Source organism: Dromaius novaehollandiae, chromosome 9, assembly GCF_036370855.1.
Source record: "Dromaius novaehollandiae isolate bDroNov1 chromosome 9, bDroNov1.hap1, whole genome shotgun sequence".
Taxonomy (NCBI): Eukaryota; Metazoa; Chordata; class Aves; order Casuariiformes; family Dromaiidae; genus Dromaius; species Dromaius novaehollandiae.
The window spans coordinates 10,002,148-10,029,518 of NC_088106.1; the positions used below are offsets into that span (position 1 = coordinate 10,002,148).

Consider the following 27,371-nt stretch of genomic DNA (forward strand, 5'->3'; position numbering starts at 1 on the left):
CTTTTTTTTTTTCCTGATAAACAGACACTAACGTGAACAATAAAGAGGAGTTGTATTATTCGTATGACATTTCCATTTGGTAACTAACTACACATTGCTTGTTCTGTTTCAGTGCAGGTTCAGAGTGCTAGGAACAATCCTATTTGCTAAAAGGATTCTCCATGGTATTTAACTGAGCTCTCTCTCTCTTTATTATAACCTGCCACCTTCCTACCATCTTCTGTTCACCTTGTTTGCTCAGTCTATCAGATGTGTTAGGTCTACACCCTGCAAGTTACTATGTGTAGATGGACGCTGGGGATTTCAGTGGGCTTCTCTGTGGGTGCAGGAGTCCTGCATGAAAAAAGTGCAAGCTGAGCTATCAGGTCGGGGTGCAAGAATGGTGTCTCTGTACTCACCATAAAACAACCAGCATGCTTTGGGTTCTCTGTTCATTTTAATGATCGTCACTTGAGTAACCGACTCCACTATTCCCTTCAGAGGAACCCTGTTGGTTCAGAAAACCCCAGTGATGTTTTCCGGTTTCTGGTGGAAGAACGCACACAGTGCTGCCAGTCCAGAAAGGTCCGCTACACAGAGAGGGTGGACTATATCATGCAGTTACCAGTTGCCATGGAGGCAGCTACAAATAAAGGTAAAGGAAGAAACAAGTCTGTTGACTGACTTTCTGGTGACTCTCAACTATGAGAGAATGAGGTTGTGGCCTCTTGAATGCACCTTTTGGTGGCAAAGCGTATGAAGTTCTTACCCTTACTCTTAATGAGGTTTCTTTATACAATGGTTCAGGGTAAATCAGGGTTTCAGTGGTAAATCAAACCAATGAACTAATCTGGGGAGAAGGTTATTTTGTTGGGCTTTTAAGCATAACTTTTAGCACATATCAGTTTTTGGCTTTAGAGTCCCTGCTTATATTTGTTGGAAAACAGGATTCTACTTGGATACTGTTGGGAAGTTTTTGGACAGATTTCTTCTGAAAACTGAGACCATCAGAAGTGTCGCCGCTCCAGAATGTATCACCAAGAATCGTAGCAATTTGTGTGATAAGATGTCAGAGACTTCTCTGTCAGTGCTTACAAAACTTAACCCAGATATGATCTGGGGATGTGCCACACCACTTGTGGCTTAAGCAAATACATTTATTAGCAAAAGTTATTTACCTTTGCTGTGTCTGTGCGTGTGCGTACACATGTACCCAAAGTCCCAGTTAGGGTTAGATCCCCTTTGTCCTGGACAGTGAACCAGTATACAAAATATATATTTTTCTTAAGTAACAGAAGAAGGAACTGAACATACTAGCCAATGCATATTGTAAGAAACCTGCTTTGTGTTTGTTAGAGAGAGATTATAAGCTTTCTGGTTTTGTGATAAATAGAGAAGAGGAGGTATAGTTAGTTAGTCATCTATAAAGCCAAGATGTACAAACTGAGTATTGTGAGCTTTAGGAGAGGTGGGAAGGAGGATGAAGTGGCGGACATCTATTTTATGCGTAGGAATGTGTGGGTTTTTTTTTTTTTTTCTGTGCATGTGAGCTGCCTGAGAGCACATAATTGTTTTTAAAGGGGAAGGTGGCTGAGGAAGGTTAGGAGACTTGGAAGAGGGAGGGAAGAAGTGACAGATGTTGGTTGTTTATGCAGTTGGTGGTGAGGTTGTGAAGAGTCTTACAGGCCAAGATAATAAATGTATGCTTGATGTGGAAGCGAAGGGGATATCAGAGGAGCACTAGAAGGGGGATAGATCTGGAAATTGGCTTGGCTGCCTCTTGTTTCCTTCATAACTGCTATATTTAATAGATCTTAAAGAGAAGAGGAACTATTCTGGTAATTTGATCAGAACCTCTGAAATAGTACAAGGCAGACAATTCCCCTACTGCTTTTCACTTCACCCATAACTCTTTGAACTAAGTTTTGGAGACTTTCTCATTCTTTTTTCATCAATTTCAGTGATGGTTCTGTTGCTTATAAAAGAGCATGTTATATCCAGGTAATAGCTTATGAGTTATACCAGTTTATGAATTTAGCATATGATGCTGCTCAACTTGCCAGTATCAGGACACTATCTAGATCATACAAAACCTGTCCTGTCTGGAATGCCAGATGGCAGAGATGGACAGCAATAATTTTCCAGGTCAGATTGAGCTGATAAAGTGGGTTGGTGGTATTACTATTAATACAGGATTGTGGTTATCATGGCAAGGTTTTAATAACCTGTCTCCAAGTATTTCCAGTTCTGTGTTTTCACCATGAACAGAAACCTTAGAAATGTGGTTTTAAGTGTGGCTCCCTGACCCCAATATAGACAAAAAGCTTTGATGCTTAACTAGAGCCATGTAGAAGTTTTTATTGGTAGGTAGAACTTTGTACTTCCAAAACTTGCAAAAATCACACTTCAGAGAGGCGCATCGTAGCCATGACAGTGTTCATTTAGTTTTTAGTGTCATGTATATTTCTCAGATGAATTAATTGCCTATGAGCTGAAGAGGCGAGAAGCAGAAGCTGCTAGAAGAGCCCCACCAGAGCTTGTCCGTGCCAAGATCCCATTTAGTGCGTGTCTGCAGGCCTTTTCTGAACCAAACAATGTAGACGACTTCTGGAGCAGTGCTCTTCAAGCAAAATCTGCAGGAGTTAAGTGAGTGTCTGGCTGCCTATTAAAAACCCTTATAGTAGTGCTCTGTGCTTATCTTGCTACCTGGACGCGACGCAGTGAGGAATAGCCAGAGGCACGGTGGGCTACGGGATCCTGTTAGTGCTGGGGCTTATAAACATGTGCAGGTCAACCCTAACGAGAGTCTTAATGACCAGCAGAGCAGGAACTAAATTGTTCTCAACTGTCAAAGTCTAAGAGGTGATGTGGTCTGGTATCTTGTGACTCAATTATCTGCCCACGTTTTAAAAATGGATACCATGTATTAGCTACATACATAGTCTGGATCTCTGTGATTGGTTTCTTGATGTCATCCTTTGACTAAAAATGCTGGAGGGCATTGTAAGGAGACGGAAGGGGTGAAGTGAACAGAAGCTGTAGTTCTTGCGTACGCAGTTTCTTTAGATGGATGGAGATTTTTGCATTCGCGACATGCTATGCTGAAAACTTTGTTTATGTTTTTATTATGTTTTATGTTATATATTATGTGTGTCTGGATTTCAGCCCATCCACCTCTGCATGCTACAGTGCTTGGTTGCATCTGTTATACTTGATTGCTGTAACTTGTATGGGGCCATGGTACAAGGTGGACATATAAAAGAAGGAAGATATCTGATGTGTTTATGTTCAGGTAGATAAAAGACACAACCAAGAGCATCTCGGACTTAGAAAGCATTGAGAAGAGATAGGACAGCAGGTAGAGGTCAGTGCAATTTTCAGGGGCAATATTCCTTGATGAGAATAAGAGTTATTCCCTTATTGGGCTATATTTTTATAGTTCAACAGCAAGGTGTGGTTGAAAACTGGGCTCTGCAACTGGTTTGCTGTGGCTAGGTACTTAAGTATTTTAGATCTTAACATATCAGTGACTTACTGCTCTCTTAGTGTACGGTTTCACTGATGACATTGTATTGAAAACAGGGACAGAGAGAATGGAGAGAAATTGGCATAGAGAATGCAGCAGAATTCTAAAGGTTTTGTGTATTAACTGTAAATATATAAGCTGCAAGAATATTCTAATATCTAAATTGATACAGGATCAGTTTTTATTTTAGCTCTTCCTCATCCCAGTGGTCCTTAAACGCATTCAAAGATAAAGAAGAATTTGTCTGTCTTGTTTAAAATTCAAAGTTTTCTGCTGCAGATCATGCATTTACTAAAATTGCAAGGTGGATTTAGCTAGAATTTAGAGAGTTTTAGAAAGTCTTTACAAAATATTATGGAAGGAAGGGATTATATTAATGATGCATTTACTGTCTTTTATCCAGTGTAAAGTTAATTAGAAGAAAGGGTGGTATACACAAATGGTAGGTAAAAGGAAGAGTGCAGGAGTCTAAAGCTGGAAAAATGTCAGCATGGATAATGGGGTACACGTAACGTTACATTGTGTTCAAGATTAATCGTCATCTCTTCACGAAGTAGGCAAAAATCAGAGGTCCCTTTATACTCAGAAGTCATCCTCTGTTTGAGTAAATATCATAGTAGTTCAGTAACAATATCACGTAGATATTTTATATAGCACTGTCATGAAAAAATCAAAATGACACCTTTGGTATCTTTGATTAAGTGCTTTATAGATGGACTGATACCCCATGGACAATGTTACTGTTATTAGAAAGGCAGTTCTAAAAAAAATGCAGATTTCATTGTTACTACATTCTGTACAAGCTCCATTTCAAGCCCATGCCCTAAAATTCCAGCCAATATGTCATTCAAAATTTACTTCCCAATGTTCAACTTTGGAACAACTTGTGTAAACAAGTTTAACTTATTACTTGCAGTTGTTTTCTATGCTCTTCCTGTAAGCAGAACTTCCGTGAGGGTTTGGGCTGACATTCAGGACATGAATGAATAGAAAGCAACTACTACTATGGTACTTCTTCACTGTACTTGAAAACATACTGTTTTGTGAAATTTAGGTTCTCGCTTATGTTTATAAAATCTATCACCATTCATCTCACTCAGGCATAAAGTTACTCATCTCGGTGTGCATGAGGTATTGAAATATATGTTTGAGATTTTTTTGTTGCCTTGCTTCACTGAATTTTATTTCTGGTGCTTCTCAGAACTTCTCGTTTTGCTTCATTTCCTGAGTACTTAGTGGTACAGATAAAGAAGTTCACCTTTGGCCTTGACTGGGTACCCAAAAAGCTTGGTATGTGCCTTTTATGCTTACCTTTCTCGTGTTCTGTCCAAGATAGCCTGTAACACCTATACACATATCTATATACACACATTTATAATGAGGGCCTGGTTTGAGTTGTCATTTTCTTCTTTACCTTAGTTTTAAGTTGAGATTATTTTAGATTAAACTAAACCATCAGGTGTGTGGAGTTAAAAGACAGGTTTCTGTAGTCTGGCCTTTCAGTTAAATTGTTCTTTAGCATTCCAAACTTTTCAAATAGCTATTTTCAGGAGGAGAGTCCTGACTGTGTTTATAACTTGTGGGTCAGAGCCCTCTCTCTGAAGGCGTAGGTTTGCACTATATGTTCATTTTGCTGGATTCATAACCTTAGCCTGTTTCTCTACTTTTGTAGATGTTTCTATAGAGATGCCAGATATACTGGACATCAACCACCTGAGGGCCGTGGGTCTCCAGCCAGGAGAAGAGGAACTTCCAGATGTTGCTCCTCCCATTATCATTCCTGATGATCCCAAAGGTAATGAGTTCTGTTCTCCTGATCTCACCATTTATCCTCTCTCCCTCTAGCACATACTGATTCCCTTCGATCTTCACCCTTCAGAGCTGCAGATAAAAAGCAGTTCCACACTTCTAGAATTGAACACTGTTACACCTCCCCACAGCCTTTTCTTCTTCTCTACTTAACAACCCTAATTCTTCCAGCTTTGCAGTTCGGATGATGTTTTCAGGATTTATGATTGTTGTTGTTGCTTTGGCCTCTCTCCATGTAGTCCATATCTGTTGGAAATTGCTGTGTCAAGACAGAAATCGTATTTTGTTAAATAGATTGTTTCACTTGGTTTTCTGGCTATAGTTTCCTACTTATCTTGCCTTGTTTTGGTGCAACACCATGATGCTGTTCAGCAGTGATCTGCTTGCACTGCACTTATTTTTTTTTTTGTCTTTTCATCCAGAATTGCGCCATATCTTCTATTTGCATGGATGATTATTCTTACTTAAGGATGAAGTCTCTGTGCTCATCCTTATTGAACCTTTATTGGTGTCTAGGACTTACATGGCTGGAGAAGAGTCTGAAGGCCTCTAGGTTTATGAAAATCAGCCACATTTAGACAGCATTGACTTTCAGTGCATGTTCATGATTCCCTTTCAGTAAAGTCATTGTGCACTTCCCAAAGCCTGGTACAAATAACTTCATCTCAGAACCCTACGCTGGGTCTCATGATAGGTGTCAGAAGTGGAGTGGAGCTTTAACCTACTTGTTTCTTAGGAGGTGTTACTAAATTGCTATTATCTCAAGAGCACTTTTGTGCTAAAACTTTTCTAAAGACTGATGATAAAGTAGTCTAGGTGGTACTGTAGCTAAATCAGCTCATGTCACTCCCTTGTGTACAGAATGTGGTCCTTCCTGGTCTGAAGGCCTTGTAAAATCTCTTAGATATTAAGGTATTTGCTGTAGGGTTTTAATATTATAGTTCTGAGCAGATGGTCTTCTGTTCAGTCACAAAGTTGGCTTGGATCACATGAAACTGTGGTTCAAGGTGGAACAACATAGCTTTTCTGCTGAACAGATTAGTTTACAGCACCACAAAATTTAATGCACAAAGGAGTACAGTTTAATAAAACAGCTGTCAAAGGAATAGATTAAGATTCAAAATGCTATTCATTTAAAATTTCAAAAATTGTTTGCAGTAAGACCTAGCAGCTGCGTGTGTGTGTGGTTCATTTCTCTGGATGTGCGTAGGGCTGTGCAGCCCATTAAAACAAGCCCTACCTCAAGGAGCTGATGTTAAACAGCTGACTAAAACAATTGTAAAGCAGAAAGAACAAGTGATTAACGTACCATGCTGGTTTTTCCTTAAATACTGGTTTTTTTACGCTAATGTTTAGAACAAAGAATGTTAGAATTTCTTCCTTCCTTGTTCCCTGGATTTCTCTGGACAATGAAATATTTTGCAGCTAGTAAAATCATGTTTTTATGCAATGAGCTTAGAGACAGGTTGTTACGATATTCTCTGGATGACTTAAGTTTGTGTGCCTCAGTATTTAGTAGGATACCAGAGTGATGCAATTATTCTCGTGACATGATCGCCCCACTTACTTGGATATTTATAACAGTGGTGGTACCGTATCAAGCTTTATGCCTGTGAAAGAAAGCCAGTGCCTGAAATTGTGTGTCAGACCAAAGGCTATGGGAAAATTCAGCTCTCTGAAGGTTTTAATTTTGTTCCTCATCTGTAGTTCCTTACCAAGGCCTATTCTTCCTTTAAACCTCTTGCTCAATAGACTGACCTAGTTTTAATTTAAGTGCATGGATGGTAGTACCTCATTTAAATGGATTCTTGCTTTTTAAGTCATTTCAGGTCAGTCATCAACTCTTATTTCCTACTGGTTTATTGTACCAGTGTTGCTTTGCCCTGAGCTGAGTTAGGGAAATTACTGGGCAGAAATATCCCTGGTCTTACACAGGACAAAACATCAGGGATGTAAGGATGTTCATGCACTGCCTGTGTGAGATCAAATGTTTCTATGACTTAAAAATACAGATTTTGTTCTCTCTCATATGAATCTTCTCAGCCTTCACATAAGTCACTTTATTCCCCCCCCTTTTTTTTCCTTTCTAATTTTCAGATCGTATGATGAACCATTTCATGGACTGTACGTATATCATTTTTCGAGACTGACATTTCAGCTGCTCAAATTGCCTTGCTTTTGCTCAGTTAATGGCTGCTCTGTCTGCATAGAGATGCATGAAGCTTTGCCTGCATGCTTCTAAATGGCACTTGGCTTTTGTACTTGGTCAGCATTTGCTTGCGTGTGTGCTGGACTCCTAAGAATCTGTAGTGGCATCAGCATTGCCAAAATACGGCCTGTTGCTCTATCTGTAGTTGTTTTGAATATGAAATCTGATATACTTATGTATAACAAAGTAGTTATTAGCAGATTGGAAGATGCTAGCTCACATACAGATTTTGGTTATATTTTAACTGCAAATTTACAGTCATTTATCGGAAGAAAGACACTATTATTGTATACCTATACCTTTATCTGTAGCAAGTAGGTTTCTTTTTAGATTTAAAAGTTAAATTTATTTACACATATATAAGATGAGACTGAAGTTAATAAAAAGGTTTCTGCTAACTCCATTGGACTTTAGATGGAGCCTTAAATTAACAGTTGGCTAAGTCTGTTGAATGCCAAGTAGTACCTCTCTAGGCTTAAACTCCTTCATGTTTTATCTAAGCTGTTGCTGAGGAGAAAAAATTTGATTTAAACTTTCATTTCTGACTCTGCTATACTTCTAAATTGAAGTTATTGGGATTTTAGCAGACTTATGAAATACTTTTGAAATACTTCTTTGACTCTGGTACTCTGCTAATTCCCAGACAGAAGAAATAATGCACTTTATCTTAAACATCAAGTCCTTTCCAAGTGGATCTTAATGAGAAAAGAAAAAACATGCATCTATGATTTATTAGTCATCATGCATATCTGTCCTGCTCTAAGGAGATTTGGATGGTTATTTCACGATCATTTTAAATAAACTATTAAACAGCAAAGATACTATTTTGTGGTTAACTTTACTTTTTTTTTTCTGTGTTGCAGTGGTGGTGTTCTATGCTTCACTGTTAGTGTCAATGGCTATAAGCATACATACTTCAGAAATCTGTATCTAAAAATAGTTGCAGAGCACGAGTGATAGTTGCCTTTCACTTAGGGCAAAAAGTCAGTAGTCTATGTGTAATGATTTATGCTGGAGTCTAAATGGAGTCTAAAATGTAATCTGGTCCTTCTCCTGTTGCTGTTAGTATGTTTTTTGCTGCATTTTTAGTGATGAGGGTTGCAGATACCTGTAATGTGTCTTTCTAATATTTGCTCTGTCGGAACTTTTATTTTTACCAGCAGTATTTCTACACAGGATGTTCTCTGCACTACTTCCAATGGCAATTTATCAATGAGAGAGAGACAGAGCAAGAATACTGAGAGGATCCTTGTAACAGTTCTCCATAGTATCAGCATTGCTGTCAGGACAAATTGTTTTTTCCATGTGTGAGCAGAGTCAGTGGCAGAAATACTGCTCTAAGCTAAAAGTCCCAGAAGAGACAACATGTTGAAATGCAGCGCTGTGTGATGGGGGGCGGGGGGGGGACCACCTTTCCTGGGGAGAAGGACTGGCTGAGTTTCTGCAGGTGTTCAAAGCAGAGCAGGCCTGAGCAGGAGCTATGGGCTCTCATCTGCAAGATGCTGCTGATCAGTGGAGTCTTGCAGTCCTGGGGGTCACAGCTGCTTGATCCTGGCTCCTTCTGAGCTCTGATCTCAGCTGAAGCTGTCAGCCCGTCACTCCAAGATGGAGTTCAACTGGAGACTGCTAGATCCAGCAGCTGTTGTTTCTCTTACCTGCAAGATCCTGCCTTTGAGAGGTGATTGCTTTTGGCTCCCACCTCTAGATAAGGTCAGTATCTAACATCTCCACCCTGTTGAAATCCAGTGGTGAGTTTTGTATAAATAAACTATTTATTTGTATAAATAAACTTCTCTAGGAATTCATCAAGGTTTAGGGATCTGGGTAGTTACTGAGACAAAAGATTATCAGTAAATCTGTAACAAAAACTACAGTGCGTTGTACGAGGCTGCTTTCTAATGAGTGTTGGTTTATTGCAGTGCTTAAACAAATTCAGTCGGTATGGAATGTAACATATGTCACCATGAATGACAATGAGAAATACTATAAAATAGATGGAATTAGACTTTCTTATTTTAGAGCGTCCTTTCTTGCAGCTTTGGATATTGATGAGTCTGCAGTTATGCAACTGGCAGAGATGGGTTTTCCTTTGGAAGCGTGTCGGAAAGCTGTATATTATACAGGCAACCTGGGTGCTGAAGTGGCTTTCAACTGGATCATTGCACACATGGAAGAACCAGGTCAGTGGTCAGAAGCTGTAAGTTAACTCCTGGTTCTGCATCTTGGCAGCAAGTAAAAATTTTATAATGTGTGACAGATGATGGTACCATTCCCTGCCCCAGGAAACCTGGAGATGTGAATGGTATGTCCTCAGTGGCTTCTAGGGTATGCAGATCTTGACTGTTATTTGCCATCCTTTGCTTAGGAAAGGATAACAAACCAAAGTTACATCAGAAGTAATATCTCCTGTCCTCACTGATGGTGTAGGCCAGCTCTCTGTTTTCTACCCTTTGGTTAGGTCTGTGGCCCAAATGTGACTGATTGTGAGTACACAGAGTCCTGTGGCCCAGGTGCTTTTCTTTCATATCAGCCTTCCCTAGATCAGGCTCAGAGCATTCATATTGTGCTTGGAACAAGCCCAACTTGGTGTATCCACTGATGGATAGGGCTGCTATATATTCTACCCTTCCTGTGTCTCACCCATGCAAAGTTTGGGCCAGTGATTCAGTACTGAGCATACCTGAGCACTCTGTCTCCGCGGAGCTCTGGATTTGGTTGAGGTCACATTTCAGTGTGTGCTTTTGTTTTGCTTGTAAAAATGCAGAAGGAGTATGACCTGGGCTTCACTGACACGTCACTTCAGCTATGGACTTAGAGTTTGTTTTACATCTGTACGTGTATCAGCTGAGTTGTCTATTATTCTGGTGTTGTCATTGCTTCCACATCAACCTTTGCTACTTTAGCTGCAGTTTCACTTCTGTCATGTGCTGAACTGTTCCAGCCTGCTCAGTGAGAGACTGTCCACCTAGATATTTTGTAACGTCCATGTTCATCTTGCTGTTTTTAAGGCTGTCCACACACGTAAGTTCCAACTGGGCCAGCGAAATGAACTCTACATTGATTTCAGGGCTGCTTTTGAGGTCTTGTTTGTTGTTTGTGTGTTGGTTGCTGAGTTTTCAATTCAGTGAGATGAAAGAATGAAATGATGAATGTTTGTTTGTTCCAGACTTTGCGGAACCATTGGCCATATCTGCTTTTGGAGGGGTTGCTTCCACTGGAGTGGCTGGTTTAGGAGCTGTTGGACTAGATAACCAACCTCCTGAAGAGATGGTTGCCATTATCATTTCCATGGGCTTCCAAAGAAATGTAGCAATTCAAGCACTGAAGACAACAGTGAGTTCCTTGAGTTATTGGGAACATTTAGTTTTATTTCATATGTGCTTTGCATGTTTGCATATTGGAGCTTGTGAAATACACATATGAAAGTCAAATCCAGATAGTGGATGATGCACATGGAACTGTTCAGGCAAAGCAGAATGCCCAACTTGGTTGGGTTGGGTTGGGGGAGAGTGGCGTATGTGTTTCACATGAATGTTAAAATGTTGAGGGGAAAGTGAGGAGGAATTAAATTCGTCTACCATCTGTTTAGAAACATCCTGGCTGCCTAAGGACTATGTATGTTGAGGATGCGAACCCAGGGGCCTTGGGGAATAGTTGTGGGAGGATTTAATTTCCATCTGTCAAGCTTTTGCAGGCTGCAATACTGAATACTCTTTCCATGGAGGTAGAGTATATGCCTTATATGTTTCAAGTGCTGTTGAACATGGTCCTTATTCTGTTCAAAGACCAGTATAGAAGTGGTAGCATGATGCTAGAGAAGGTGTTAAAGGCTGCTCTTTTGCTTGTGTGACTCGCAGAACAATAATTTGGAGCGCGCACTGGAATGGATCTTCAGCCACCCTGAGCCTGAGGAAGAAAGTGAGCCTGCTTTGGACGTGATGGATATGGAGAATAATGTTAACGCCAACATCCTCGCAGCGACAGGGTCAGAGGAACCCAGGATCAAAGATGGGCCTGGAAGTAAGTTCTCCTTCAGCTTATCATTGATTATCATGCCGTTGTATCACACTTATACCGTTCATAGAACTCCCTTCAGTTTTGAAAGTGTTCCTTGTGTTTTTTGGACATGACCCAGACAATTTACTCCCAGTCATGCTTATAAAGCTGAGTCTGACTCTGTGGGGTTGCTACACTCTGTGGGCTGTGTTAGCTCAGAAAACTCTTTCCCTGGACTCTTTGCACAACCTGAGCCCAAATTTCTTGTTGCCTTGTCCTGCTCTAGCTTTAATTTTTCTTCTATTGTTATAAGATAAAAGGAGGACAAAAAAAATCCCTAGAGCCAAAGATAAAACGCTGCTGTTAGAGACCACCTGAGTGTGTGTCCTCCTGTGGTCTGATGGAGGATTTGATAATCCTTTGAACCAAATTCCACATTCTACAAATGGCAGGTGTAATTTGTATTCTGCATAGGTTCATGTACTTTTGGGTGATGTTTTTTCTCTGAGATTGTAAGTCATAGCTCTTATTACTACCACTGCTCAACAAACCACAAGATGGGGCTTTTGTGCAGCAGTCAAAGCTGTGAGGTAGGCAAAAAAAAAAAACTATTGTAGGTCTAAATGCACTACAATACAAGAGCACAGTGGTTGTGCTAGGATAAAGATAATACATAATGATGTTTTTTGAAGTGTCTTTAGTCACCTATTCTAATAACTGTAGTGCGTATGTTCTACGCTTGTCCCTAAACTATCTTGGCCTTAATAATCCAAAAAAATTATGAACAAGCAATTTGATTTTGTTTCTGTGGTTGCTATTATTATATAGGAATGCTCATTTCTTTGTTTCTGACATTATAAAGACCAGCCTTAAGTCTCTTGAAGACATGGGAAACATTGATTATCATTAGGTAATAAAGATTTTGGAATAATTATTTTTTATGGTACTTAGCCTTTATAGACTGAGACCATTTATTGAGTGCCTGAAATCCTGATAACCAACACGATACTGTAAAATGGCTCCAGAATACCCTCTCCACCAAAATCCAGGCCTCTGTCCTTATGCAGTCCCCTGAAAGAAGGTACCCTTTTACTCTCAGTGGTAATCTTGGTGAATGTTATGAATGGGTGGGGAGCAAGAACGAATGCTGAGTTCTCCAGAGATCTGAGCACAAAAATTGTCCTCTTCCTAAAGGAAGAGGTTTCTTTCCTGTCCTCCCTTTTATGGGCTGATGAAGGTTAGCACTTCCATTTTTGTTTGATTTATAGGGGACTTGTGATCACATTTATAAACACAGCTAATTTGTGTGCAGAATGAACACCGTATATCTGGCACTTTATATGGTGCTCTCTGTGAACTGGGAATGAATCTCTGCTGTTTTCTCTCTTATAGCAGTGTCTGTGATCACAGCCCTGCTGTATGTGCACAGATCTGTGTGGGTTTGATTTGGGTTGTGTTAATGTTTGACAGTGAGTCTGAGTGCTATGTAAAGTGCATAAAGCGCAGCAGTGTAAACTGTGGAGATGCAGAGTCTGATTTAGGAGTGCTCAGGTGCTTCCCTAGTTTTAGAAAGAAAAGGGTTTCCCTGGCTCCATGCTGCAGCGTTAGCGATGAAAGACTTATGCTCTCATCTGTATTTGTTAAACAGGATATGAGCTGTTTGGGTTCATCAGCCACATGGGAACATCCACAATGAGTGGCCACTATGTTTGTCATCTCAAAAAAGAAGGAAGGTGAGTGGAATTTGGAAATACAAAGATGAGCAAATGCTTTCTATGTAATGTGCATCTATGTAGAACAGGGCGTTCTTCACTGCAGAGTAAACACACGTGTTGTTACCATGTATACATTTCCCACCAGTGAAATGAAGGTTATGAACATTTTGAAGGGAGATTGGTTTTGTTACTGATTGCAGATGTACTGAGTCTGCATTAATTATGCCAAGGTCTGTGCTGATGCCTGTCGTTGGCTCTCCTATGTTTGCTATCCCAAAACTGTTCCCCTCTCTTTGGGACATCTGTTTTGTACCTGCTTTTGTTTATTTGAGCTTCCCTCAACTTTCTATCACTCCCTATGAATAGAAACCCATCAAACTCTGGACTGATATTAGTACTAGTAACACTAGCATTGTGGATCTTGGCTGGTACACAGATCTTGGCTGTGGTTTTCATACGTTTCTATTCTTGGGCATTGGGGATCCTGGATTTTCCTTCATTTAAACCCTAACTACACATCCCCCTGTCCATCACTCTTCCTTTTCAATTGCTGACTCTGCAGGCAAACCTGCTTCAGCTGTTTTTCTGTCCTTTTATTCTTGTTTTGATACCTAAATTTAGATTTTAAACCCCTTGAAGTTTGGGTCTGAGAATTCACTGATAAACTCTTGATGATTTTTGTACATGTGGATTTAATCAATCTTGTTTTTTTTTTTTTTTCCAGATGGGTGATCTACAATGACCTTAAAGTCTGTGCCTCAGAACGACCTCCCAAAGACCTGGGCTACATTTATTTCTATCATAGGATACCAAGTTAGACCTCAGATCATTACCTGGCCTTATGAAGCCATAGCCTTTTTAACCTGCCAAAAAGCATTTAAGAAAAGATAAAATCTAAAACCAACAAAAGAACTAGCCTTTGGACTGCCAAAAAGCAAAGGAAAACATGGGATATTGATAGTTTATTTAAAAACAATGAATTGATGCCTTCTTAAGTATTAGAGGGAAGATTTCTATTAGGAGATGTACAGTAGGTTGTTTTATATACCTTAAAGGATACCTTGAAGACCATGCAGAGTACTGATGTAGTCTGCAGCTAGCATATGGAGAAAACATGTTTCAGAATTGAACAGAAACAAGTCAGTTCAGCCCAACTCTTGCCTGTTCAGTCCGTGTGTCTTTTGAAGGCCTTGAAGAAATACTTGTGTCTGTGGTAACTGGGAGCCCCTGCTTTCAATCAGAGTCCAAGCCACTTAGGGAAATCATATCCCATATGAAGTGAAAGGGAGGGGATCTGTGACTGTTCTTCAAAGCAGAATATGTCTCGTTTGAGATATTATTTTCATTACAATAAGAAAAGTTGACTATAGCTCTGTCTGTTGGAATTCAGTCATATAATGTTTTGTTTTGCATTTTTGATGCCTAAACTTAACAAAATAATGGAGATGGAAGTGATCTCCTGTCAGTAACATCTATGTTTTCTGCCAAAGAGAAATAGTGGATTTTATTTTTACGGAGGGAGGGTTCTCCATCTTCTCTTGAATGTTCGTTTTGCTTTTATAACTTCTTCCAACAGATTCAGGATTACAAATGGCTAAAAGAAGCACTGACTTTAAAAGTAAATGCATACAGCTCAGGAAGAGCAAGACTGTTATTTAAATTTATTTTCTACTGAAGGAGGTAACGATGGTGATAATGTCCCATTATTTGTTGCGGGGAAATTTGCTTCTAAAACATTGGCACTCCTACTGAAATCGGCTCCCTGGCAAAGTACTTGCAGTATAGTTCTGCTTTCCACCAAAGGTTGCTTGTATATTTAAGTCTGATCCATGAGTGGGAGATATTGCTCAGTATAACTGCTGATTTATTGATCTCCACCCTCTCCCCTTTTAAAGAAACAAAAGGTATGCCCTGTAATGATATTTCAGCTATATGGAAACTTGCAAATGCACCAATAATATGATCTCTTCAACAGGCACCTTCTGTAAGGGTTTTTGTATTTTCTTTAGCAGGGATGAAGGGGTGGGTAGGTAGGAGCTGGCCCTTCCTACCCTGTTTTTTTCATAGTGTTTGCTTTGGTTGGTATCATAGGGAAGAGTATATCTGTGGGTTTTTAAATCGTAATTAAAAACATTTATTCTGGAAAAAAAATGCAACGGTAAATGTGAAACATTTCATGATTCCAAAAAACCCCAAAGGTTCACAGTGTGTTGGCTACTGCTTAGAGGCAGTTAGTGGAGTTACCTCACATAATTTTACTGAGCTCTCAAATAAACTGGAACAGTCAAAAAAAAAAAATCCTCCTTACAGAGTGTGAGAGAGGCATGGAGGCATAATTACATTTCCTCTGCAGTGAAAACCAGCAAGTTTAATAGCAAAATCCAGGCAGCTACACACTACAGAAGAGAACTCAAAAATCTGGTAATGAGTGAGGCATTTTATTTTTTCCAACTTTGGGGGCTGGTGGGGAAAAGTTCTCCCTCTGGTCATTTAGCCTCGTGTAGAGTGAAAAAACACAGTAGATTTTTTTTTAATTGGACCCTGATCTCAAAAGATGATGAGAGAAATTCTAGTGCAATAATTCTGTAGAGCATAAATGGTTTCTAATTGCTTGAAAAGCTTCCTGTCTTTAGCCCTCTTATTGACACACAAGGATGGTGTTGAAGCACATCGATAAGTGGCTTCTGTGAGATTCAGCTGCCTTGTAATTACTGAGCCACCAGTTCTGGACAAAAGAAAAGCTGCTAGCAAATTTTCTCCTTCTTCCAGGTCTTTTAGTATTTGTATCTTTTACCAAGAAGTGCCACATTTGAGAAAGTGGGATTAGCAAATTACGTGGTGACAATTCTTGTATATAGTGGACAGAAGGACTTTTACGTAGCTTTATTTGTACTTTTTCTTTCTGGCAGTAAAGAAGTTCAAAGGCCTCTCTCTTTCTCTCTCTCTCTCTCTTTTTTTTTTTTTTTTTTTAATGCCCAGTTATATTCCAAGAAAGTTCAACACAGCAGCCTCCTTCTTGCCTCACGAACTTAAAGGGCTATTTACAAACTATCTGGTGACCATTACCCTTTATTCAGAGACTGTGGGTAAGTAAGTAAAAGGCAACAGAGTTGTCCCTGTGTTCATTATTCAACTGGAAACACGGCTGGTCTCACAGGATTAGGGATGGAGCTTGGACTCTTACAAACAGTCAGGTACATGCTAACACTGAGATGGCCCTGGGACTGATACTGATTTCAGTTAATGTCAGGCACGCTTAGAAAGCTGGCAGGTAATAAGCTGAAAAAAGGTAAACTAAAGGGGAAGGCCGTTATCTGGCAGCGGTAGGTGACTTCAGCTTCTGATGTTCTTTTCAGTTCTGCGCTCTGGAGTAGCACCAGCCTAAGCTACCAGGTGGGTCAGAAGTGCAGGGAGCAATCTAGAGGAAAGACTTACAGATTTTTTAAAAATGTAATACTTGAAAATCATCTGTTTGAGGATTTTATTTTATTTTTTTTTAATCTCCCAAAGTCGTCATGGCTTTCCTCCTTTATCAAATGGCCAGTTGAGTCATATCACTCTAGTAATGGGATATGGGTGAAGAACATCAGCAACTCTGGGGGAGCAGGATGTACCTCCTTATTCTTCAGCCTAACTTAAGAAAGAGATTGGCTTTTTTTTAATTATTATTTTGGCCTGCAGAATTCACAATAAAACAGGCTATAATGAATAGATGAGTAATATCTGAGGCTGAGATTACTTTCTGTGCTAAAAGCTGTGTGCACTAGACTCTGCTGGGCCAGGCCTTAGTGTACAACCTGAGCAAGAGCTGATGGGAATCTCCATGTGTCTAGCTACTGTAATGAGTGTAAGAGGGTTTTGGGTGTGCAGTGAGCTGCTTCCCAAAAAAGGATGGGGGGAGAAAGATCACTGTGAGCTGTTTGAGACAATCTAGTCTGAAAACTATGGCAATCCAGGGGCTGACAGCAAATAATGCTCGTATTTCTAGGACTGATTTTACATTTTTGTATGACACATTTTAGGTTAGGAGAGTGGAAGGAAGAAAAACTCAGCAACATTTCCTCTTTCTTTCCATTTCTCCTCCTATTTCTCGCAGCACACTGGATTTTCAGTAGAGCCTCATTGAGTCACAGTCTCTGCTCTCCAAAACACATGTAGACACAGAGTCCTTTTTAATCTTCCTAGCTAAAATATAATTAGGATCATATTTTAATTTATTCAAAGCTATGGTTAAAACAAATCTAGATGTTTTTGGACTCCTATCACTTGTAATTCTGCTGGGTTCAGTAGTATTACTCCTGACTTACACTGGTATAACTTAAACCAGAATCAGTCTAGTTTCTTTAGTTCCAGCAGCCTCCCTGAGCTGTCATGCAAATTCACAATCTGGATGCAATCTGGAGCATTTTAGACGTATCTCCAATTCATTCCTTTTGTTTTCCATCCTGGTGGCAGCCATCCTTGTTTTCTTTGCTGTTTTCATGCACTGAGAGACTATGCAAAATATGTAACTGGATAGAACCTTTTATTCTCTTTCCATCCCCCCTCTTCCATTAATGACTGAGATCAGTTTCTGATTTCCATTCAGTTTTCTGAGGTTTTACTGTTGTATCCTGGAAGTGTCTGTACAAGTTGATTTTGCACCATTCAGAATTGTTTGCTTGAAGCACTGTTAACAATTTGGAGAGTGTTTGAGATGAGAAAGGTTGTGAATGACATTGTTGCAACTGTTTTAAATTAAAAAGAAATATTCGCGCATCTTGTGATTGTGTAGATTTTTGCCTCTTTCTTTTCTGTCCAACCTTAAGAAGAATAGAGTGAGAATGTTTTGATGCTGGCTCTTTTCTTACTTTCAGTTGTTGTGGTATTTGGTATTTTAATAAAAGACCTGCACAGGGAGCAAAAAGTTTTGTCAGATTCTTGGTTTCTCGTGACTCACGGCAACTCTATGGATGGAAAAACCCCCAACCCTGAGTGAATGTAAAACATGGCAAAACTATAAAATAGGATTTAAACTGAAATGAATTTTTTGTTTGTAACTTTTACGCCAGTTGATGCTCTTTGAAAAACATGAGTTGACAACGTTGATGTAGAAGAGCGTTGTCATTTCCCATCCAGCTTTGTGCTCTTCCCCCTCACTAAAGCAGAAAATAATACCTCTGTGTCTCAGGTGTGCTACAAGTGTAATGCGAGTAAGTGAGGCATTGGTGCTGTGATGAGGGAAGATGAGTGCCATAAAAATGTCAAAGAAAGATAGTGTACAGCTGACAGCATGTGTGGAGTAGGTGATTATATTTTCAGACTTCTTTACCACTGTCCTTGCCAGTGATTTATTTGAGCAGAGCTTTGTATGTAGCATTTGGCACTAATGCTTTCTTCCCAGCCGCTCCATTCATTTGCCTTCAGGACAACATACCGTGTTCCTGGTTTGTGTTCACTACAGAGCAAATAACTAATGGACATTACTGCTACTTCTTTGTTGGTACATTTGAGCAGCATGAACTAAACTAACCTTAACATCTCTGGGCAAAATACGCCAGTGTCAAGAGCACAATTACTTGCATCCTAAGGTTTAGTATGTTTTTAGTTCCTGTTGCCTTTTCTTCTTTAGGAGAAGGCTGTTTTAGTTAAAGCCATAGGCAGCAATTTCTATTAGCTTTTCTGACAGAGCTTGCTTTCTACAGGCACGGTGTGACTGTATGTTCTATTTTTTTTTTTTTTTTTCCTGGACAGACCCACATGTCCGCTGAGGGTATCAGGCCTCAGATCCATCTCAGCTTTGGCTTGCTTTCTCAATAGCCCTTCGTTGCAGTTGTCACAGCTCCTTGCTGGTTGTTTCCTGCTCTGTCCGCAGTGGTGCATCTGAATCTTCTGTCCCTTTCTTGTCTCATGTCTGTGCTCCCAGTGTCCCCTAGCAAAGGCCCTAAAAAGATGTCACACCTACTCTCTCCCCACTTTCATGTCTTTGCATGAACGCCAAACCTTAAGTCACCACCAGCTCGCTCCCACTAACGGTTCTGGGAACTTTCTTGAATAATGATGCAAAAATACTTTTATGAACATTTAAAATAAGGCCCTGAATCTCTCTGACTTTTTCTTTTGAAGTCCCTGGATTCTCTCTGTTAGCTTGCAATAGATAGGTTATAGTTACAAAGAAAAGCTCTTTCTCATATGAGAATAAATTAAATTACATGTTTTCTTGAAGAAATACTTTCTTGACATTGTCAAGAGCAAGATTCTGTAGTTCTTGTGTTCAAATTCCACACTGTGGGCTTGATTTCCTTATTTTACATTTTACATTTATGATTTTACCTTTGCCTTTCCTTTGCAAGTCTGTCAGTCACTGATAATTGACTTCATTTTTCATTTTTTCAGAAAGATTTACTGTATTATTATTACTTCTGTTTTAAGTGTTCAGTTACCTGATCTTCAAGAAAAAAATCTGATAGATTTTTCCTTTTTCCTCCTATGGAGTATGTGCACAAAATCGTGTGAGCCAGGCCTCAGCTGGTAGAAATTCCAGCTGTAATCATAATTGATCAACATGCTATTGGAATAAAAATAAATGATTAAAAAAAGGAAACACCTCAGAGTAACTTGATGGATGTATTAAAAAATCTGCTGATAAGGAAAAAGCTTCTTCTGGATTTAATTTTTAAGCACAGAAGCACATCTATTTCATAAAGAATAGGAAAGAAGACCTCATTAAAAAAATCTTTTATTTCACTTTAAGATGTAGGTCCCTCCTTTCATTTTAAGTAACTATAGTCAAAACCATCTTAAAATCCAAAAGAAATTTTGAAATATTTGAAGCCACAGACAAAGTTTATTTTTAAAACATATTTAAAAATTGCACAGTTATAAATACGGGTAAATAAATACAGTATAATATGTGGAAAAGAACCCACACTGGGAACCCAAAGGAAGGCATGCTGCCATTGCAGTACAAAAATACTACATTAACTGTGGTACTCTGCAAATAGTAATCTATAAGCTTAATAAATTTAACACATCCAATATGCACATAGTTCATTTCTGAGGAAATAGGTTATTTTAAAGAGCAGTGCAAGGAAACATCAAATTAAAGCATCGGTAAACTGCAGGTCTGTGTTTAATATTATATACAGCTGATAATGCACTAAATATACAGAGGCAAAGTTACCTGTTGTAAGAAACTAATCTTTTGCTCCGTATGTACTTACAGACGCAGATTGTCAATCTGGGTCAATGTGAACCTTTAAAACGGAATGTAAACATTCGAGTGTAGGGCTGAACTCCCACCTCTCCATCCGCTGCCCTGCTTGCTGCTAAGCCTTGCATGTAAACTTAACTTCAGAGACTATTCAGCATGCAAAGTTAAGTGAGCAGCGTAAGTCTTTGCAGGAACAGGGCTTTTCGGATGGCCCAGGTAAAAGTCTTTGCAAACCCTATGATCTCTTCTCTCCTATATGTTGGCTTAAAAATAAAGCCAAAGAAACTGATGCAAGACTGCAAAGGTTTTCAAACAGTTTACAGCATATAGAAGAAGCTGCACAGACTGCCTTTCAAAACTATATATTTTAGTTTACTCTAGATATGTAATACTCTGATATATAAAATATATATAAATGTTTTGATTTTTCTGAATTTACAGTAGATTACTGATATTAAAAAGGCTATTTAAATTAAAGATTTAGCCAATGTCAGGGCCATTCTGTAAATGTGGAAAGGGAAAAAAGATCAAAGCACATTAAGTCTTGACCATGCAAGCTTGCTCAATGGGGTGTCACATGTGCAAGCATTTGTAAAATTACAGCTGATTTTAGGAAAACTAGGTTCCTTCTGACTGTCTCTCCCCCGTGCCTAGCACCTATTGCTTTGTGTGTTGAGGCTTTGAATCTTTCTGTGGATTCTTTTTCATTTTGTCTAGGTTTGTTCAAAGCATCAGTGGTCTCTTCATGCATGGCACTCTTTTTTTTTTTTTTCTTTCTTTTTTTTCTGATGTATTTTACCAGTCCAGTAATAGAATTATAATATAAGAATCTGATTTCTAGTCTAGATGAGGTCTGAGTAGTAGATAATACTGTATTGCATACCCATCAGTTTTTTTTCACAACGTGCAGTGCATTTTGTATATCATTTCTGTCTCTGAATACTCAGTATTGGTATTTTATAAACATTTGTTATATAAATTCACTGTACAGACTGCTAAGCTGATAGCATGGGTGACCAGAAGTCTCCATTTTATCAGCTGTGCAGGTTATTCATGCTAAGTAACTAATGTGTCATTTTTCAGATGCACATTGAGATGAGACAGATCGACAAACAATCTGTGTTCCAGCCCGACTCTCACTGGCTCTGAGAGGCAATGATTTAGGCCTCAGTCTCTGCTTCTGTGGTCGCCAGTAATGTTGTAAGTTATTATCCCTGCAATGCTGGCTTTTGTGTCCTGAAGGCCTTTGCCCTACAAATGCTCGTGGGATCACCTGGCTGATCTGTTGGTGTTGTCACGGTCCTCTTTTCCATCTGACAGGCAGGCCCAAGTTTTCTAAAGTGATGCGCTAGCTCTTAGTGCCTAACATGATGTTCTGAGCTTTCAGCTGAGTTAAGCATCTGCAAAATGAATGGATGCAGCAGGTATTCAGATCCTGTGAAGTGTAAGGTCTACATATTTCAAACAGGATAGCTGGACACTTAGCCACCTTCAGAGCTAGTGGATAGATCTGAAAAGCTTGGTTGTGGTACATGTAGACCAAAACAATAGCTATCTGTTTCGATGGTTCTCGGTATCTTTTTCTCTGGCTTGGTGATACCTAGTTTAGACTTGTGAAGAAAATGTGGAAAGCCAAAAACCCGGCTTCATTGTGAAAGCTGCATATATTAATCTTTTTAATTCTTAAAAGGATACTAAAAACATGTCTGCAAAAGATACTACTGTGGAGTTCTGTCATTAATTAAACACCTGAAAAAAGCATGAAATCCACAACGCAAGGATGGGATTTAAAAAGTGCTCTGTGTTGATCTAACCTGTTCCATGTAACATAAACAATTCCAGTTTTGTGTTTAGAAGATGCAAAGTGCTTTTTAAATATGCCATAGAAGATACCAGTCAATAGTTTAAGAATACCCTATGCGTGGGCCTTATGCATGCATTCCATAAATGTATATGCAAGTAGTATTACACCATGCTTTGGGTTAATATTTCAATATGGTTATTTGTTAATATAGTTGCATGCAATATTGTCATGTGTGAGGTTTTGTGTTATTTGAACCTCCCCTTCAATATTTTTTACAAATGCTGTGATTTAGCAGATACTAAGAAAATACCATTAGATACAGATATGTGTATGTGTTTACCTAAAAATCAAACTGGTATTTTAAACTGACATAAACCAGTCTCTTGTGACAAGGATTTTTGTCTTTGCAGTTTAAAGAGATCAGCAAGAAATGAGCCCGTTGCTTTCACTGAGAAGTCTTATTCCATAAATAATCACTTTGATTTCAGTGGCTGTTCAGCATGAGCAATGCTATCAGAGGTCAGCCCTGGTCCAGTAACTGAATGTGCGCACATGGTCTGATCATGCAAAGTGCTGAGCACTCCTGTGAAGTCGGCAGGATTTGAGTGTTCAGCAGCTTGATGGATCAGACTTACAGGTCATAAACATTCATAAAGCTTTGCAAAGGAGAGCGTTAGGAAAGCTGGGGTTAGGAAAGCGTTTTTAACTGCATTAAATATATAAAATAGAAGAAAGACTCAACAACTTGGAATCAATTACCTGGAAGTGGTAAGCCACTTCTAGAGAAAGAGGGGGGTAACAAGAAGGGGAAGCAGGATGGGGAGTTGATGACAGACCATTGCAGCCCTTTCATTTGGTATCACATACATGCTGTACAGTCCTAATCTTGAAATGTCTTAGGTTCTCTTCTGCTGAAATTGCTAGTCTCTGTGTAAAACTGCTTCCTTCCTTACACCTGAGCAGTCTCACAGTTGTTGTGTTTTACCTCCTCTGAATTTACAGAAGGGGCAACCTCACTCACATGAATTGGTCTGTGAGATAACAGAATTACTCTGCTCTCATACAGGGCCATCACATGCAATGGCTGTTATTTCCCTTTCTTCCTTCCTTGCGCGCCTGGGCAAGTCGGGGATGGAAGGAGATTGGGACTGGGTCGAGCCCAAAGGGAGCACTGAGAATAGGACCCAGATTTCCTGTCTCTCACTCACAGGCTCAATCTGCTACAGTTCAGCAGCCGCCTTATTTATCCTACCTCGTGCCTGGTTAGAAGTACAAGTAGATGCTTTTCCTCTTCAGGGTGTTAATATAATACAGCCTCCGCACATGTTTCCTCTTGCTGTTCCAGGCAAACACACATGCTTGCCTCTGAATACGTAAGAAACACCATGAGGGGGTAAGACCAAAGCAAGATCTAATCCTGCCTTCTGTACTGACAGTGCTTGGCAAGCAGAGGCTGAAGGAAGAACATAAAACCCAGGATACTGAAGCATACACGGCGCTGTCCCCAGCATTACCAAGGGCTATTAAGCATAAGCAAGCCTGTCCTGTTTGTGTGGAGAGCTTAGGCACCAGCCACTCTCCTACGCAGACTGGGCCTGAACTGGTGTCTAGTGGAGTAGGAGTAGGTGTGCTCCCCTTCCCTTTAAGTCTACGTCTGCTCTAGTCTTTCCTTTGCACAACATCTTGGTCAGTGGTATGTGGTTAACTGGCTATAGGTGATCTAAAACAGGACAGAAAGATGGGATAATCTCCCAGAGTTTGCACAGGCTCTTTTGATAGGCTTTTCCTACCCTCGCCCCGGTGTGGCAGACCTGCTGTGCCTATGATGAATTTGGAGGACTGAGTATACCCTTGGGAGGCAGAGTTTAGCCCCAGTGATTTTTTTCTAGGTTTGTACAGGCCATTCTTCTGGTACCAGTAATGTTGGTGTTCATGTGTTAGCAGATGCATGCAGTTTTGAGCAGTGCATCCCAGGATAAATTGAGAGATACCTACTTTGTCTGTTCTTTTTGGAGGGCTAGGAGTTGCATTAGATTTTAATGCAGGGCCCAAGTGATACCTAACAAAATTGCTGCATTACTCATCCACGTTCTAGAAAAAAATAGGTTTAGTGAACTGTCATCAATATTACACATGCCCATGGTCATTCTGACTCTGACAAGTCAAGCAGTGAAGTTTGTTGATTTGAGAGGCACAAAAATAAAGCTCTTGAACATCTAAATCCTCTGGATAAGCACTAATTATCTTACACCATAGCACAGAGGATATTCTAGAAGAACATTTGTGATGGCAGGTCATCAAGCAAAATCTAAGCACATATGCCTTTGCTTTACAGCCTCTTCTCAAAGCTGCCTCCTTTCTCCCTTACCACTTTTCCAGATTCAGTTGCACTGCACCTTCTGCTCTGCCTTATCAATAAAGGACTGTCATCACACATCGCTGTCAAAGCAAAAGAGCAAACTGTTCTCAGCAGATATGTGTACAGCAAGCCTGCTTCAGCTAAAATGACATTCCTAGTCTTAGTCCTTGATACCCAGTCCTTAGAGAAAAACTGCAGGAATCTGTTACGTGCTCGATAGATAAATAGGAATATATATTGACAACGAATTAATAAAGCACTATTCAAAAATTCCTGGAGCTGTTTCAGCACCTCTATTCTGTGGAAGGGAGTGATGGCCTTTTATTTTAACTAGAATTGATTATTTTTACTTAACAAATTACACTTGGTGATTAGATGCAGTGATTAGACTATCTTACATGGAAGTTTCGTTTAAGTGGTTGCTCAAAATAACATACAGCTGCAAGAAACTTTAGGTTTGTACTGGTGAAACTGCCTAATTCCTCCAGAGTTTCTCTGTGATCTGTGCGTTTGAATTTTCTTTTTTCGATACAGCCGATTGGGCTGATTTTTTTTTTCTTTATGCTGCTTATAGGAAATATGCTGTTTTTCCTACTTTAACACATTCCAGTACATACCCTGTACGTTACATTCCTGACTGTGTACCAAAACATTAGCTGTTCAATTAAATTTTTTTCTTTCACTGTTTAGGAATAATATCAGTAACTTATTAAAATATCAGCAACTGAAAATTAACTCCTGAAAAATTTCTATTCCTGTCTTTGATTGACACATTCACGTTGAACTAAACATGTTTGCACTGCGCCTAAATCAATTCATTCATCATGCAGCAGTGCATTCTCCACCCCCACTCTCCCACCCAAATACTGTTTCCCATTCATCCAATCCAGCAAAACTAAGATTTTTTTTTTTTTTTTGGTAGCTACAAATACCAGTGTTATCTAAGGATTTGGTCTGCTATCATGGAGGTCACTGAGAATTTTGCTACAGCTTGCCATAAGAGCAGGATCAAATCTTAATCCCAATCCTACAATCCATATATAGACCAATCTTTTCAGGGAAAATTTTCCCTTGAGGATGGTCTGCAAGCATTAACTCCTATGAAGTTTTTCTTTATTTGTAATAGAAATCTGCAGGCTTATTATCTTTTCAAATGACATAATTCACATACAGCATGCATGTGTGCAATACCTGGTAGATGCATAATAAAATAGTCTTTCCAATAGATATTATTTGTATTTGCATTTTTTTAAACATATTGAAAACCTTCTAATCACATTTCAGGAAATGATATTTGGTCCTCTATGCCAACAAGGCTATCTTGTATATATTTTGTTGTTACTAATAAAAATAAAAATGTAGCATTATTTTACAAAAAGAAAGATTAAAGTGCATAAGTACATAGACTGGTGCAGATCCTGCTCCAAGCGCCTTTGTAGAAGACATACTCTTTCCAAGATCAGGGATAGCTGGATTAAACAACAGTTCTAGTGCAAATTACTGCTTCTGCTTGAAACATTTGTCTTTCCGGTAAGTCTAATCCCATGAGACCTCCATGTACAATGTTCTTGTTACAGCCCACGGAGTTTGCAGCTCTGTGAGCCTGGAGAATTGGGCCCAAATTCAATCAAGGAATCTTCAGAAGCAAAGCTCTTGTTGACTGCTAACTAATAAATATAGTCAAAACAAAATACATCCATTTTACATGCATCTATTTTCAGAGCTATCTTAAAGATGGACCTTGAGAAGACTTTTCAACAAAGAAACCAAAGGATAGGGAATCCCTGTTGTAGGGAAAAGTGGCGTCAGCATAGTGCAATGAGCTACTAAGCAGATTCCTTGGATACGTTGCTCTCCATTCTACTGTGCAATAATGATTATCTAGGTTTGTTCCTAATATATTTTTCTTTGTACAGCTGTGAGTATACATAGAGATACAGCTTGCATGGGATGAAGATTCTTCAGAAATGACTGCTTCATCTAATTCAGGGCTTTGTCAGATTAGCTGCAATACATTTCAATCGTTTGATTTTGAACCTATTTACAGTATTTTGTGCTTTTGAACTTTTCCTTTTTGAGTCGTGTCCAGGAGACTTCCCCTACTCATCTACAGCCGTGATCTTTTGGAAAACGTGGTCATTTTGAGATAAGTCATAGAAGAGTTCTCTAGTTCCTAATACAGCTTAATCGCTTTGTGGACATTTCTTATTACGGCTCTAGGTTAAAAGCTCTTAACAGAATGTCTAGATCACCCACATTGGCAGCTTGAAATAGTTCTGGTTGGTCCATCATAGACAGAGCAATTCGGAGTGCTGCCCAAATATTGCCTGATAGAGCAGGATGGGGAACCTGCTGTTGGTTCCTGCTCTTTCTTTGCAAACTGAGAGCAGTGAGAAAATTGCTGACAGCCTCTCTGCAGGGAAGAAGAAAAAAAACGTGCAAGATAATATGCTTAAAGACTAGTGTAAAGCTAAAATCAAATACGTTGTTTTACAAGGCAGTTCATTGCAGTCTCTTTGTGTTATTCTTGTTTGATTTGCCTTAAGTGAGTGGACAAACTGTTATCGCTTATTGTTTGTTAGAAAAAGGGCTTGTAGCAATGCAGAGCTCAGTCTGTTCAGACGTCTGGGGAAATTGTCCTTACTGCTGTATAGTTCCACTTCATCTAAACTATCTTAAGCTGACACTTGGGACCTTTCTTATGGAGGCCTGCAATGTCATCCTTGATTCTGGAGGACGTATTAAAAGTGTCTTTCACAGGATTAGATACTTGAAGCAATTT

At 39.4% G+C, this 27,371-nt stretch overlaps 2 protein-coding genes across 4 annotated transcripts in view; one reads left to right on the forward strand and one right to left on the reverse strand.

The window, feature by feature from the left end:
* Window positions 1-18,139, forward strand: part of USP13 (ubiquitin specific peptidase 13) — a 59,056-nt gene extending 40,917 nt beyond the window's left edge. For 2 of the 3 annotated variants that reach the window (XM_026094837.2, XM_026094838.2), the window contains 10 exons: window positions 481-634; window positions 2,451-2,625; window positions 4,707-4,795; window positions 5,178-5,300; window positions 7,412-7,438; window positions 9,560-9,703; window positions 10,690-10,856; window positions 11,381-11,543; window positions 13,168-13,252; window positions 13,959-18,139. In XM_026094837.2, the coding sequence (XP_025950622.1) occupies window positions 481-634; window positions 2,451-2,625; window positions 4,707-4,795; window positions 5,178-5,300; window positions 7,412-7,438; window positions 9,560-9,703; window positions 10,690-10,856; window positions 11,381-11,543; window positions 13,168-13,252; window positions 13,959-14,052 (1,221 nt within the window). In that variant the 3' untranslated portion in view covers window positions 14,053-18,139. Of the gene's footprint in view, window positions 1-480; window positions 635-2,450; window positions 2,626-4,706; window positions 4,796-5,177; window positions 5,301-7,411; window positions 7,439-9,559; window positions 9,704-10,689; window positions 10,857-11,380; window positions 11,544-12,470; window positions 12,601-13,167; window positions 13,253-13,958 lie in introns of all 3 variants that reach the window. The other variant, XR_003258364.2, reaches the window with a different exon arrangement.
* A 1,797-nt stretch (window positions 18,140-19,936) lies between these two features.
* PEX5L (peroxisomal biogenesis factor 5 like) overlaps window positions 19,937-27,371 on the reverse strand; it is a 48,018-nt gene continuing 40,583 nt past the window's right edge. Inside the window, exon 13 of the mRNA XM_026094860.2 lies at window positions 19,937-27,002. Within this exon, the coding sequence (XP_025950645.2) occupies window positions 26,798-27,002 (205 nt within the window). The 3' untranslated portion in view covers window positions 19,937-26,797. The remainder of the gene's footprint in view (window positions 27,003-27,371) is intronic.